The sequence below is a fragment of the Phodopus roborovskii genome, unplaced genomic scaffold, assembly GCF_943737965.1.
Source record: "Phodopus roborovskii unplaced genomic scaffold, PHOROB, whole genome shotgun sequence".
NCBI lineage: Eukaryota > Metazoa > Chordata > Mammalia > Rodentia > Cricetidae > Phodopus > Phodopus roborovskii.
Genome location: NW_026126459.1, coordinates 29,506,737 through 29,521,539, shown reverse-complemented (window position 1 = coordinate 29,521,539; position 14,803 = coordinate 29,506,737). Strand labels below are relative to the sequence as shown.

Sequence of the window (14,803 nt, the reverse complement as noted above, 5' to 3'; positions counted from 1 at the left end):
CACACACACACACACACACACACCTTTAATTTTCTTAGTTCGAATTAATATGCTAATACTTGGTGATTCAATGCTTACAGCTGGACATCTGGGTGGGTCTAGAGGTGACTCAACAGTAGCAGGCAGTTAAGTATGAGTTTTATTTAATGAACTGCTTTCTGGTGCAGGTATACTTTCTTTGATAAAAGCGATTTTTAGTTTTGTTGGTGAGCACAGCCTCTAATCAGATATATTCGCCTGTCGGAGGGAGACTGAGGGATCTCTAACTTTCCCAAGACAATTAGATATATTTGAAAGCAAGTTCAGATACGTAGAGTGAGTACTAAACGACGCCGACCTCTCCTTGACACTAAATGCATTTCATCTGATTCACGAAGAACACTAAATCTACTTATTTTTCTGAGGTAGGGTCTTGCTATATAGGCCGGGGTGGCCATTCATTCTCCTGCCTCAGCTTTCTGAGTTCTAGGATTACAGGAATGCATCATCATGTCCGGTTTAAACCTACCTTTTCATTTAAAAATTATTAAAATTCCACAAAACTCCTTTAGATCAATCAATTTCTGCTGGTCAAACTTGAAGGCCTAACCTAGGAGTTTCCCAAGACGACCTCTAGGGAGCAAACTCGCTTTCCCTTTCCAATTAAATTTCGTTCTTTTCTCTGCACTTTGGCTACCTACCTCAGCTCTCTCCGCCTACGCTCTGGCTCCTCCCCTGCCCTCTCCAGCCGCTCTAGTCCCCGCCCCTTAGCCAGGCCCCGCCCCGCCCCGCTAGTACCCGGTTCCCGCCCCGCCCCGCCCCGCCTCCCCGCCCTTCGCTCTTTCTCATTTCCTCTTGTTTTGCCCCGCCCTCAGCGCGGCGGAAGTGCAGGCTGTGGGCCGCTCTGGCCCTCCGGAGGACTTGTCATCGTTGCATCGTTGCCCGTGGCTCTCCTCGGCTCCGGTCGGCGGTGGGCGGGTCTGACGTGTGCAGAACGCCGCGTCGTTCCGCTCTGTTGTAGCTCTGGGTTATTGGATCATGGGGCAGCAGGACGTGTGTCGGCTCCTGTCGAGGTGAGTTAGCGAGCGAGCCAGCGGCTGAGGGCCGGCTCGCCGTCCGCTCTCGCCCGGGGAGAAGGCTCGCGAGTGTCCATCGCAGGCCTCGCGGGTTGGTCGCCCTTGGAGGGCAGCCCTCTGACCCGCCGGCCGCGCCGTCCCCCGAGTTTGCTCTCTAGCACTTTGTTTGCAAAAACATAGTCATTTTCCGCTCTCTGTGTTGTATTCAGCCTTGACCTCGCACAACTTTTCTTTACTTTTTGCTCCTATCTATTTTCTTTTTTGGAGCTGGGTGCAGTTTGGGGACGTGCCGTCTAATTTACTATGTGGGCTATTTTTTTCTGGTCACACAGGTCTGACCGTTGTGTACCTGGGCTCTGGGTAGAGCTTTTTAGCCAGCTGCACCAGCAGCGCAGGTGTTTGCAAAACAATATTGTAGCCATTTTACTTGTTTGGCCGGACCACAAATCTACAAAATACTAACTTTTTAAAAGTGCCTCTCACTGCAACCCCACCTCATTCTAGGAGCTTTGGCTTGTTCAGTTCAGTACCATACACAAAAACTTTAATTGTCCCGGTGAAATGCTTGTCAGAAGTCCTTTTTGGGTGCTGAGATGTTTTACTGATAGACATCTGTGTGGTCTAGGAGCACATAAACAGTGGAACTCACTCCCCTTTGTTCCACTCCAAGTTCCTTATGCCTCACTGTTTGGAAGGTTCCTGCAAAGGCATGGGAGTGTTTCTTTGGTTTAAATGAATATCTACTGTTGGAGCTAGAGAGAGAGCTGATCTGAGAATTGGGATTCTGTACCCTGTGTGGCTGGTGACTATCTGTAACTCCAGCTCTAAGGCATCTGACAGTCTCTTTTGGACTCACACGACACCTGTACTCACATGGGCACGGACACATCTACACATAATTAAAAATAAATCTTAAGAATAGTGTTTTTTCGGGGGAGAGCCTCTAACATTGTTACACATTGTAGAGTTGCCCTGCTTGCTTCTCTCTCTCTCTCTCTCTCTCTCTCTCTCTCTCTCTCTCTCTCTTCCCGAGGTAAATACTAACATATGTGCATATACTCACTCTTGTTGCTTTTTTTGATGCTGGCAATTTCCACATTATTTGGGAACCATGTTGCAAAGACATGGATATTACCAAAGTTAGCTTCAACTTGAAAGATTCCATCATTACCCAGTTGAGCTTAGCCCTATTTCACTCCACGTAAACTGACTAGGTCAAGCCAGGAACAAATTGGACAGCATTGATTCCAGGTGCTTTTTCTACATTCAGTCCTGGAAACGGTATTACCCTAGCAAAAGGGATCAGAGCCAAGATCTTGCAGTCAAGAGGAGCATACCCCCACAAACATGTGAGGGAATCTGAGAGTGTCTGGAGGGAAAAGAGCTGTGTGCTTTAGCTGACCTTATTGGGCAATGCTGTTGATCTTTGACCTCCTCACTTTGTGCCAATGGCTGTTGTATGTCCCCACCATCACTTTCCCACTGCAGTGCCCACAGCTTTTAGGCGGTCTTCTTTGTCCGCACACCACTTCTTTGAAGACAACTCCCATACGTATTGTATAACCTGATTTATGCTGAGCCCTGTGCTGAATGCTTCAGTTGTACTTCAAACACTTGCAGTTATTTGTACACTAGGTTTCTAGATGATCTTTGTTTCTAGTGTTTTTCCATCAGCACACTAAGTAATGAGATTCACTGCGACCGGTCTGTGATACTGTTTTGGTTGCTGGTCCTTCCCTTTTCTCCTCCTCTGGTCTCCTGTCACCCCCTCCCCATAAGTCCTCTTTTCCCACTCCCTCCATCCCTCCCGCCTTCATGTCACTTTGTTCTTTTACTGTTGCCCACTCTTTACCCTCTTGCAGCCTTCTCTTAAGACCCTTTTCTGCTCTCATGGTCTTGTTTTTAGTTTTATGACCTCCTCTTTTTTTAACTAATTAAAATTTTTTTCATTTGTTTTATATCCTAACCACAGTGTCCCCTCCCTCCTCTCCTCTTGTTTTCCCTCTCCCCCCCATCTCCAATCTGCTCCCCTTTCCATTCATTCCTCTGTCTCCTTTCAGAAAGGGGCAGGCCTCCCCTGGGCATCAACAAAGCATGGCACATCAAGTTGAGGCAGGGCCAGGCTCCTCCCCCTGCCTTAAGGCTGGGCAAGGCTTTTGGGAACCAAAAGCCAGCTCAAGTGCCAGGGACAGATCTTGATCCCTCTGCTAGGAGCCCCATGAAAAGAGACCAAGCTACACAATTGTCACACACAATCAGAGGGCCCAGGTTGGTCCCAATGTGGGCTTCCTAGCTGTTGGTCCAGACTCCATGAGCTCCCAAAAGTTCAGGTCAGCTGTCTCGTGGGTTCCATCATTATGATCTGTATCTATACATATGTCATCCACATATGAGAGAAAACATGGTGTATTTGTCTGAATCTGGGATACTTTGCTTAACACAGAGTGCTGGCTAGTTTTTATGTCAACTTGATACTACCTATAATCTCAGGGGAGAGGGGAACACCAATTGAGAAAATGCTCCATAAAATGGGACTGTAGGTAATCCTGTAGGGCATTTTCTTAATTAGTGATTTATGTGGAAGGGCCTGGCTCATTGTGGGTAGTATCACTTCTGGGCTGGTGGCCTTTGGCTGGTGGTCCTGGGTGTTACAAGAAAGCAGGCTGAATAAGTCATGAGGAACAGGCTGGTAGACAGAACTCTTTCATGCTCCTGCATCAGCTCTTGCCTCCAGATTCTTGCACAGTTTGAGTTCCTACCCTGATTTCCTTTAGAGATGAACACTGATTTGGAAGTGTGAGTCAACTAACCCATCTCTTCCTCAAGTTGCTTTTAATTATTATGTTGTTTCATCACAGCAGACCCTAACTAAGACACATAGTAACTTCCAGTTCCATTTTTCTGCAAATGTCATGGTTTTCTTTCTTGCTATAAAGTTCTATTGTGTCTGCATACTGCAGTTTCCTTTATCTGAGCTGTTGATGGCTCTCTAGGTTACTTTTGATTATTATTATTATTATTTGTGGCTGTTGTAATTGATGCAGCAATACACATGAATATACAAGAATCTCTTTGGTAGGACTTAGAGTCCTAAGGTCACCTTAATTCCCCAACACCCCAAACCTTATTTCTTCTTGCAGACTCAAATTTATACAACACCCTCAGTTTGGCACTTGTTCATTTTGCAGAAACTTGATGGTCTTACTACTTCTGCCTCGAGTAAGTTCTGTGTGTGACTGCTAGATTAACCTTACTGAAATTTATGTCAGTGCAAGCCGTTCATCTGCTTAGAAGCTCTCATAAGAACCTTCCTGGCAGAACCTTACAAAGGACACTGAGACCCCAAGCCCTCACTCTTTCTCTCTTTGCTTCTACAATAGCATGAACTGACATCCTTTAGCTGACATGATCTACAGAGTTATGACAGACACAAAGCCTGTCCAAGTAGCCATGGATCAATACCTCTGAACCCTGAGTCAAAACAATGCTTTTCCTTCATTATCTCAGCTATTTTGTCAAGGTAGTAGAGAGCATAAAAAATACATACATTCTTACATACATGATGGATGATATGTAGGTAGGTAGGTAGATGATAGATGGATAACCAAAATAAATGGAAAAGGGCCATGTAAAACCAATTCATAGAAAAGGAATTCAACTAATAGTAATAGAAAGTCCCCCTGAGCTGCAGAGAATGAGGGAAAGGCTGGTATTACAAATGCCTTTGTTGGCTGCAATGAACAGTGAATGAGGCATGTGAATACCCTTTGACTTGTGCCCATCAGAAGCAAAGCAGAAGGAAGAGGTGTAAGAAGCAGAGACAAATGTGCAGGAATGAATACAGGAGCCAAGGAGAGGTGATGGTGAATCTAAATCCGATAAATCTTTAATAAAAGCAAGCCCCAACAATTAAAAAAAAAAAACCTTCCTGGCAATGGGATTAAATAAAAGAGAGCATTGCTAGCCTGGATCTCAAGAATTTGAATCTCAGTTTACTTTCTGTGGTGCTCAGAGGCATTGTTCTGGGCACTGGTTATCCTGTAGGCAATGTGGACTAGACATTCTTACCAATCCTTAAGTGATAAACACTAAAGACAAAGTCATATTTATTTACTGACTTTGGGAAGTGTTTCCAAGAAAAAAGTATACTGTCAAAAGATTGCTGCAGTTCTCTGCCTAACTTCCTTGTTGGGTTGCTGCTGTTTGCTGCCTCTGTCCTTTACTGCTAGTTGGACAAAGGTGCACTCTTTGAGGCTGTGTTATACTTTTGGTTTTTTTTGTGTGTGTGTGTGAGGAGACACAAACCAAGACAGCATAAGCGTTCATGGTGGTCACTACATGACAGCAGTGGGGACCAGCAGGGCACTGTTGGGTGAGGGAGAAGGCTCTGGACTGATGTGGTTAGTAAAATGCAGATAGATCCACTATCCCCAAAAGTAGCTTTTTTAAAATTTTTGTCTGATTTTCTGGAAATGCTGGAAAACTCTAGCTTAGGCAGTATCTCTTGATTTTAAAAAAGATGTTTGTGGTTGAAAAATCACTTGACTAAATAGGAATGAAATAATAACAAACCACACAAACCAGGGTTATTTCTTTCAGACAGGTTGAGGTTATAGTGCCTCTGTGGTTGTCTCTGATTCACCCCATGGTGTATCCTCAGTCCTGACTTTTCTCTTAGGCTTCAGGGTCTCTTCTTGAATGTTTTTTTGCTTTATGTCGTAGCAAATGCAACCTAAAGTTCATAGTTCATCCTGTAAAGCTGCTGGTGTCCTTTTAAGTGTACAGGGACCTGCACTTTCTTCCCTTCCTAGTCTTGCTGGAAGCCCTCTTTTCTGGAGTTTTTACTTCACAACTCTGTATGCCAACCATGTCACTGTTTTCCATCAGTTCACCCAATTACTCACTTGACTGCCTGCCCTACACCCTGGCAGCTGCCAGTACTGTCTCTCAGCCCTTCTTTTGTTAGGTTATCTTGCTGGAACAGTTCCTTGTAGAGTTGCGTTGTATTTGCGTTATTGGATAACAAAGTTTCTGAAACTTGCATCATTCTGAGATGGAGGTATTTTGTTGTTTGCTTATTTGTTTGTTTTTTTGGAGACGGAGTCTCATTGTGTATTCCTGGCTGGTCTATAAGTCACTGTACACCAGGCTGGCCGGAAATTCACAGATGGCATGCCTGCTCTGCCTCCAGTGCTGGGACTAAAGGCTTGGGCTACCATGCCCAGCTACCATAGTTGTTTTAAATCTTCTTATATATTGTAATCATCAGGAAGATTTCTGGGTCCTTAATTTTCTTCTGTAGTCTCTGATGGAGCAAATTATTTGCCTTCCCAGCCAGGTTCCCAGTATTTTATATCACTTGCAAGGATTAAATGATCTTGATGATAGCTGCAAAAGGACTTCACTAGCTGAGATGTGTGTACCCCCTCCTGTCCACCAGATGGCAGTCTTAGAGGCAACAGAGAAGAAGGAGATGTGTGTCAAATACATTTGGAGAATGGATTCTCAAATAATGGTATTTTATGTTTTTGTAGAGATTGAACTAAATACTGTACCAAGAGCTACATACCCCCCCCTCAGATTTTTTTTTTGTTTTTTTTGAGACAGTGTTTCTCTGTGGCTTTGGAGGCTATCTTGGAACTAGCTCTTGTTGACCAGGTTGGTCTCGAACTCACAGAAATCCAAAGGCCTGCCTCCTGAGTGCTGGGATTAAAGGTATGCACCACCACTGCCCAGTATCATATTTTAAATTAAGAGTTTTAGTATGAATGGCACTAAATGGAAATTGATTGTATAGAAAATGGTGGAGGATTTAGTTATACTTAACTATTGTCATTGGTTCCTGATCTTTGTGACCCGCAAGTGCCTCGCCCAGTGTTTTGCATGTGGGTATGGTCAGTGTGGATTAATGTCTCTTGATTTTGGTAGAACTGTATCTCATAAATTAAACTGGGACGTGAAGTTAGGCCTATGTTCTCATGTGTTTCTCATGTCTTCTTGTGCTCAGGCTATCGTGACTTAGATTTGTCAGACTGTAGCACCCTCTGTAACCTTGAGCTGCCATTTAGGCACTGGCCTCATTAAGAACTTCAGAGCCACTATGGTTTGAAAGAAAGAACTCTTTTTTTTTTTTTCTTTTTTCTTTTGCTGTGCTGGGGAATAAACCATACACATGTGTATTTGTAAGTTTTTGAAAGTGAGTAGATTTTTTTTTTTAAGAAATTGGTTGTTGGGGTGTTTAAGTTAGGTGGTGTAGATTTAAAAGTCTGTATGAGGGGTTGGGGGGATGCCCAAGCATGCTGCACCCACTTAAAAGCCAATGCTGGGAGGTGGAACTCTGGGCTTGCTGGAAAGTCTAGTCTATCAGGTTCAGGGAGAGACTGTCTTAAGGAATAAGCTTGAACTTGAAATTAGACCTTGAAATAGTAACACTCAGTCTTGATCTCTGGCCTCAGCATGTGCACAAATTGTGTGTGTAAACCCTTTCTAGAAAATCCTAAATTACCTGTCACCTGTCACTTAAGGCTAATTTTCATAACAATTTTATTTTAATGACAACTTGTTTGCACTTTGTAGTATTCATTTTGTCAAACAAAATACCCATGCCTGTGCCTCACCTGCATAGTTAATATTTAACTGGGCTGTTGTGCCCAGAGGTTTGGAATAATGGCAGGGATCTTCAGAAGACTACACTGGACTAGGGACAAAGATACTTCACTTGTAATAAAGCAGATTGAAAATATGCTAGGTCAGAAATGAATACATGATTTCTTTCTTTTGGTTGTATTGTCAATTTGAGCATAATTTAAAAGGAAAACAATGTAGCTTCTTTAAGTCATTTGGGTTTCAATAGTTTATATACAGCCATTAACATATTTACAAGTGGTAATAGTGATGTTTCTAGGTTTTCTTTATTTCATTTTGTTTTGTTTGCTCAGTTATTCATCCTATGTGTTCTCTGTATTACTGAAAAACATTAACACTTGGCAGTGTATTAGTTCCATCAGATAGTGTGCATATCTGTAGATGGCATGTTTCTCCTTGAGGCTGTGCCTACTGATTCCTGTTTTGGTTTTTCTCTGTTTCTTAAAGTTTGATGTCTTCGAGAAGAAGCATATATCCCAGTGTATTCTAATGATAGCATTTTTGATGTTTAGTCACTACCTTGTGAGTTTCCAGGAGCAAGAGATGCTGTCCTTGGGGAATTCTTTGAAAACCATCCAAGGCATAAAGATACCTTGATCAGTGCTCACAAGTCAAGCATTCCTTTAAGTGTCAAGTGGATCAAGAAACAGGCTGACACCTTCATTTTGGAAGACCTCCTTATGTGCTTTCCTGCCACTACCTTCCCTAATCTTGAGTTTCTCATTTTTTTTTTTTTTTTTTTTTTTGCTGTGGTGATGGTTTAAAAGAAAATGGTCCCCAAATGGAAGGGCACTATTAGGATGTGTGGAATGGATATGACCTTGTTGGAGGAAGTTGTTTGGAGTTCTCTTCTACGAAAGCTGTTCCTATTGTCACAGACCACTTACACTGCCTATAAGATGTAGGACTCTTAGCTACTTCTCCAGCACCATGTCTGTTACACGCCACCATGATCCACCATTATGATAATGGACTAAACCTCTGAACTGTAAGCCAGCAACACCAATTAAATGTTTTCTTTTATAGGAGTTGCTGTGATCATGGTGTCTCTCCAGAACATTAGAAACCCTGTTAAGACACTTGCTAAATGAAAGGTTACATACGGTACAAATGTACTTATCTGAAATTTACAGCTTAGTTTTCACTATCCTATACACTATCCTGGAGCCATCATCTCTGGCACATTTTTTGGGGGGGCTGTTGTGATGCTTAGGTGGGCCTCTAACTCACTATTCTCCTGCCTCCCCTCACAGTCCTGGGATCACAGTTGTGCACCACCATGCCAGCTATGTACAGATGATTTTCAATTCCACCTCCTTCTTGTCCCCTCCCAGCTTCCCCTACATCTGCCATTCTGACATCAGTTGTTATTGGTGACTTTTGCCACGCTGTATGTTAGCTGTTTTTGTAGCCGAATACTTTTGAAACAACAACTCTGGAAATATAATGTCTGTTATTTATAGATTGCTTTTTAAATTATGTCATAACTTTTTACATGTCATATAACTTACATATCTTCAAGTGTGCTTAATGGTTGTATAATAATTAGGTAGTGATGACACAGTTTTAAAAATAATACACTGTAAGTTTTCAGTTTTCCTATCATGCTGGTAACTGTGAGTAGTTTAGTAAGTCATACTTTGCAAATGCTTGAGGAATGGCTGGAAAGTGAAAGGACAAATTAAGTTTGTTTTCTTTGGTGGTAGAGTCTCATTTTGTTGATCAGTCTGACTTTGAATTCCTGGGCTCAATTGATCTCTTGCCTCATCTCCCTAGAAACTATGTGTCCGTATGTTAATACTCTACTAATCTACAATCATATGAGAAGAGGGAACCTCAATTGAGAAAATGCTTCTATTAGACTGTCCAATAGGCATTTTGTGGGGCATTTTCTTGTTTGGTGTAGGAGGGCCCAGCCTATGTGGGCGGTGCTACCCCTGGGCATGTAGTTCTGGGGTATAGAAAGCAAACTGAGCGAGCCAGGAGGAGCCAGTCAGTAAATGAGTGTCCCTCCATGACCTCTGTTTCAGTCCTTGCCTTGGCTTATCCCATGATGAAGTGTAACCTGTTAGCTACATAACCCTTTCTCCCTAAACTGCTGGAGGATATAGGGCTGTATATTCAGATTGCCTGTTTAGGAGGTCACAGTAACTTAGACCTCTCCCAGTGGTGACTTAGAGTGGCATTGTATTTCATCCTTGCCAAATTAAAAAAAAAAAAAAAATACAGATTCCCTATCCTTATACACACATAAATAAACAAAATGTAATTTGAAGTTTTATTTTACAGACTTTTATTTGTGGAACAGTTTTAGATTTATAGATAATTAAGCTGAAGTTTTGTTCAAAATTTTTAATTATTATCTAATGGCATGTACAGTGTTTTACAGATAAGTCTAACTATGTCTCCACTATTCATTTCTCTCCCCAAATCTCTAACAGCTGTTTATTTTTATTTTTTTTTGTGCATTCCAGAACTGTGCCATATTAAAAATATCTTATACTTGAAATTTCAGAGCATTTTCTTCTCAGATTTACTTCTTAGGAGCACACATTATTTAAGTTTCATTCTATGTGTGGGATGTTTGAGTTGGGAGCTCATTTCTTTTTATGGCTTCTATTCCTGTGTGAATTTATTTAAGGATATCTTGATTATGCCTGGATTTTACACTTATAAATGGAATTAGTATAAAATGCATGTGCAAGTTTGCAGGTTTTCTTGTGGATGTAAGCTTCTGGCTCATTTCATCAAACTCAAAGATTAGGATTTCAAGATCTATGGTATTGTAGAGAGCTATCCTCAAGCATAAGAGCCATCTTCATCACAACAGCTGTGACTGCTTGCAAAAGATGTACATATACACACATATACCACACACACACACCACACAGACACACAACCACACACACTGTACACATACACCACACACACCACACACACACTGAGGTAATACTTTAGACTCACAAAGATAAGATAGATAGAATATTTTCTTTAAATTTTACCAAATATTAATGAACTAAATATTATAAGTATAATTTTTGCTTGACAACTGTTTTCTTATATATAATTTTACTATGTTAAAGTTAAAACCTTCCTTTTTATTTAGAAAAGAGGAGATGAAGGGGGATGTCATTCTGTATGCTGTGAATATATGTTTCTCTTACTGGTGGTTGATGAATAAAGCTGTTTCTGCCAATGGACAGGCTGGATGTAGCCAGGAGGAAGTATAGGCTGAGAGACTAGACTAGGAGAATTCTGGGAAGAGGAAAGCAGAGAGTTGGTCACATGACAGACACTATATAGCTGCTAGGAAGCAAAAGGTCCAGGTCAAGAACATGTGGAGACATATAGATTAATAGAAATGGATTAATTCTTAAAAGACAGCTAGCCAATAAGAAGCCTGAGCCATTGGCCAACCGGTTTATAATTAATACAAGCCTCTGTGTATTTATTTGGGATTAAATAGCTGCTGGACCAGGCAGGACAGAAACCTCCATCTACACAGAGCTGTCTTAGGTTTTTATTGCTGTGAAGAGACATCATGATTATGGCAACTCTTATAAATGAAAACATTTAATTGAAGTACTCATTTATAGTTTCAAAGGTTCAGACCATTATCATCATGGTGGGGGAACATGGCAGCATGCAGGCAGACCTAGTCCTACATCTTGACTCAGTGGCAACTGGAAGTCAACTGACTCACTGGGCAGTATTCTGAGCATAGGAAGCATCAAAGCTCACCCCCCACAATGACACACTTCCAACAAGGCCATACCCACTCCAACAAAGCCCCACTTCCTAATAGTGCTACTCCTTATGGGATTATCGGGTCCAAATACAAGACTACCACAATACCGTACACATAAACCATATGCATACCACACACACGCACACATGCATGCACGCATGCATGCACGCACTCCCACACAGAGACACACACCAAACGCATGCACACACACCCCACACTATGGTGATATACTATTTATGATTTATTAAAGCTTGCCCGAGGGTACTGAAAGCAAAGCCAGACACAAGCTATCGAGGTCAGGCAGTGGTGGCAAACATCTTTAATCCCAGGATGTAGGACTAAGAGGTAGACGGATCTCTGTTAGTTCAAGGCCACACTGAATACACGAAATTGATTCAGTCCTAAATGAAACAGCTCACACAAAGGTGATCTCAGCACCTGGGATCACACACTTTTAATCCCAGCATTAGAGAGGTGGTGGAGACAGGAGTGATATGGCTGGGCAGAGAGAAAGGAGTAAAAGGAGGAGGAGATAGGAACCTAAGAATTTTTGCCTCTGAGGATTCATGGGGACAGGATTGCCATTTTAGCTTGGTAGAGGTAAGATCTACTGGCTTAGCTGTTTTGCATTTCTGATCTTCAGCTTGAAGCTTGAACCTCAGTATCTGTCTTTGGGTCTTTTACTTTTTTGTGCAGCACCACACATATACACTTAACACACACCAAATACACCACATACACACACCATACACACCTACATATGTCACACATACATACACCACACACACATGCACAAACATTACACATACACACATACCACATGTACACCACACATACATACACATATCACACAGATATACACACACCACACACACATACATATATATATATATGCCTCCTACACACACCACACACACACACACACACACATATATATACATACTACACACACATACACACCACACACACATGCACACAACACAAACATACACATGTATACATACACAAGCTGAGCCCAGGCTTATTGATGGTTGGCCGTCATCTTTAGAGAGTCTAGGGAGATTTAGTAGACCCTCACTGAGATCCCAGTTTTTCCTTCCTGCACTGCCCAGCCTTTTGTATGTAATCTGTCATATTTGCACATGACCTCATGGTCTTGTAAGGTGCCATGATGTATAGGTCATGTAAGGTTAACAGAAGCAGGGACTCCATTGATGTAGCTATGAGATAGTTGACATCCATGTTGGGACAAGATATTCTGGTGGTATGGTTGCTTTACAGTCCCCTACATCCCTCCTCATACATGCTCTGTAAGTAGCCTCAGAAAGTCATTGGTTTCCAGGGTTGCACTTTAGTGGGGTTACTTCAGTTAATCTTTGGTGTTCTATAAGTAGGGGATTGACATTTGTTTCCACCCCAAGAAAGTTCCCAAAACAAATGGGAAGAGAGTGTGCCAAAGTCCTTGAGATGGCGCATCATTTCATTGCTGTTAAATCTGTTCTCAAGGTTTTGTCCCAATAATATTTAGAAGAGATTTAAGGCCTTATGGTGTTTGTACATTAATACACAATTGCCTGTGTTACTCATTGCCTTCTACATCTGTTTCAGGTTCAACTCACTCAGAAGAGCCAGTGTTATTCTGCAGCATCTGGTAAGTTTGGATTTTGCTTTGCTGTTTATGATACAACTTAAAGGTGTCTCTGTTAGGGAAGTAGATGTTCTTGGGATGACAGGTTTCCTTGACTCCCCAACCGTGGCCCTCAGACTCCCATGGTAAGACTTGCCACCTCCTGCACACTCTGTGTTGTAAAGCTTACTGTCTGGTTTAAATATTGCATCTACAACTCAGTCTTGGACAAATGCTTAGTTTATTGTAGCTTGTGTGTGTGTGTGTGTGTGTGTGTGTAAAATGAGGATAGTATTTAGCACACAGTGATTCAAAATTTAACATGTGGACTGGAGAAATGACTCAGCAGTGCTTAAGAGACTGGGGTTTAGTTCTCAGCACCTGCATAGTGGCTATCAGTATGTAACTTTAGTCCCAGGGTATCTTAAGTCTTCTTCTGGCATCATACATGCTAACAAAGTACCCATACACATAAAATAAAATTTTAAAAATCTTAAAAACAGTATGTAACATGTAAATAATAACGTAATACCTTAGTAGTTATTGCTAATAATAAATGCTACTACCATAGCAATTATGCTAATTGTACCTTGTAAAGTTAGACTTTCTATTTTTATTAGATAACAGGAAAATAATTTTTATTGTTTGATATCTCTTGTAGAATCTGCTGAATATCTTAATATGAATAAACACTGCTATAGCACTATATGCAGACAGTAGTTACACTAAGTCCTTCATATTGTATTAGCTTGCTTGGAGCAGAGCCTGTAGTTCTTATGTGTAGTTTTAAAGCCTCGTCTATAGAGCTTTTGTTGTTAATTTGTGGTTAATGTGCTTTGTGACACTGTCTGATCTGAATATAGATGCGGTCTGGTGGGTAGCATGCTAAGAACCTGTCTTACAAAAGTATCAGATAGTTTTCCTAGGCTCTGTCATAGTTATTGCTTCTACAGTGTGTGTTTACTCACACCTGACATAGTAAGATCATATTTTCTGATCTGTGTCAAGTTGCTTAAGAAGGGTAACTTATTACAGGGATCATTTTGTTAACTGGATTTTTCTGCTGAGAAATTCAAATTAAAAGGACAAATCATTTCCTATTGTTCCTTCCTTTCTGTTTTTCTTTTTTGTTGTTGTTTAAGACAGGGTTTCTCTGTATATCTCTGGCTGTCCTGGAACTTGCTCTGTAGACCAGGCTGCCCTCGACCTCAGAGATCCTCCTGCCTCTGCCTCCTGAGTGTTGGATTAAACATGTGCACCATCACTGCCCAGCACTTAAAGTTCTTTTAAGTACATATCATTTTGTTTAATATCTGGTAATGAATTGTCATAAGAATTAATATACAGCATGAATTTACCAAGGAAAATGAAAACATGTTTAATGCTGTCAAAATGTCAATTGGATTTTATCAGATATTAGTTATGTGTGCTGTGTGGTTTTAATTGACATATCTCAAGATAAAAATTTAAATTCATTTTTAAAATATTGTGATCTTGAAGATTGAATTGAGCAATTTGCATATGTTAGGCAAGCACTGCACCACTCAGCCACAATTTTTAAATTTAAACCAGTTTCCAATTTTAGTATATGTTTAAGATTTATTTTTATTATTTTAATTATGTCTGTGTGTGAGTATTTGTGTGTGGTTATGTGTGTGTGATGTCCATGGAAGCCAGGGGTAGCAAATTCCCCTGGAGTTGGAATTAATAGGCAGCTATGAGCAGCCT

At 41.2% G+C, this 14,803-nt stretch overlaps 1 protein-coding gene across 2 annotated transcripts in view; it reads left to right on the top strand.

Moving 5' to 3' along the window:
- The first annotated feature begins 1,002 nt into the window (after positions 1-1,002).
- The window catches only part of Hibch (3-hydroxyisobutyryl-CoA hydrolase), a 70,897-nt gene continuing 57,096 nt past the window's right edge, over positions 1,003-14,803 (top strand). For both annotated transcript variants that reach the window (XM_051190130.1, XM_051190129.1), the window contains exons 1-2: positions 1,003-1,052; positions 13,057-13,099. In XM_051190130.1, coding sequence (XP_051046087.1) covers positions 1,018-1,052; positions 13,057-13,099 — 78 coding nt within the window. In that variant the 5' untranslated portion in view covers positions 1,003-1,017. The remainder of the gene's footprint in view (positions 1,053-13,056; positions 13,100-14,803) is intronic.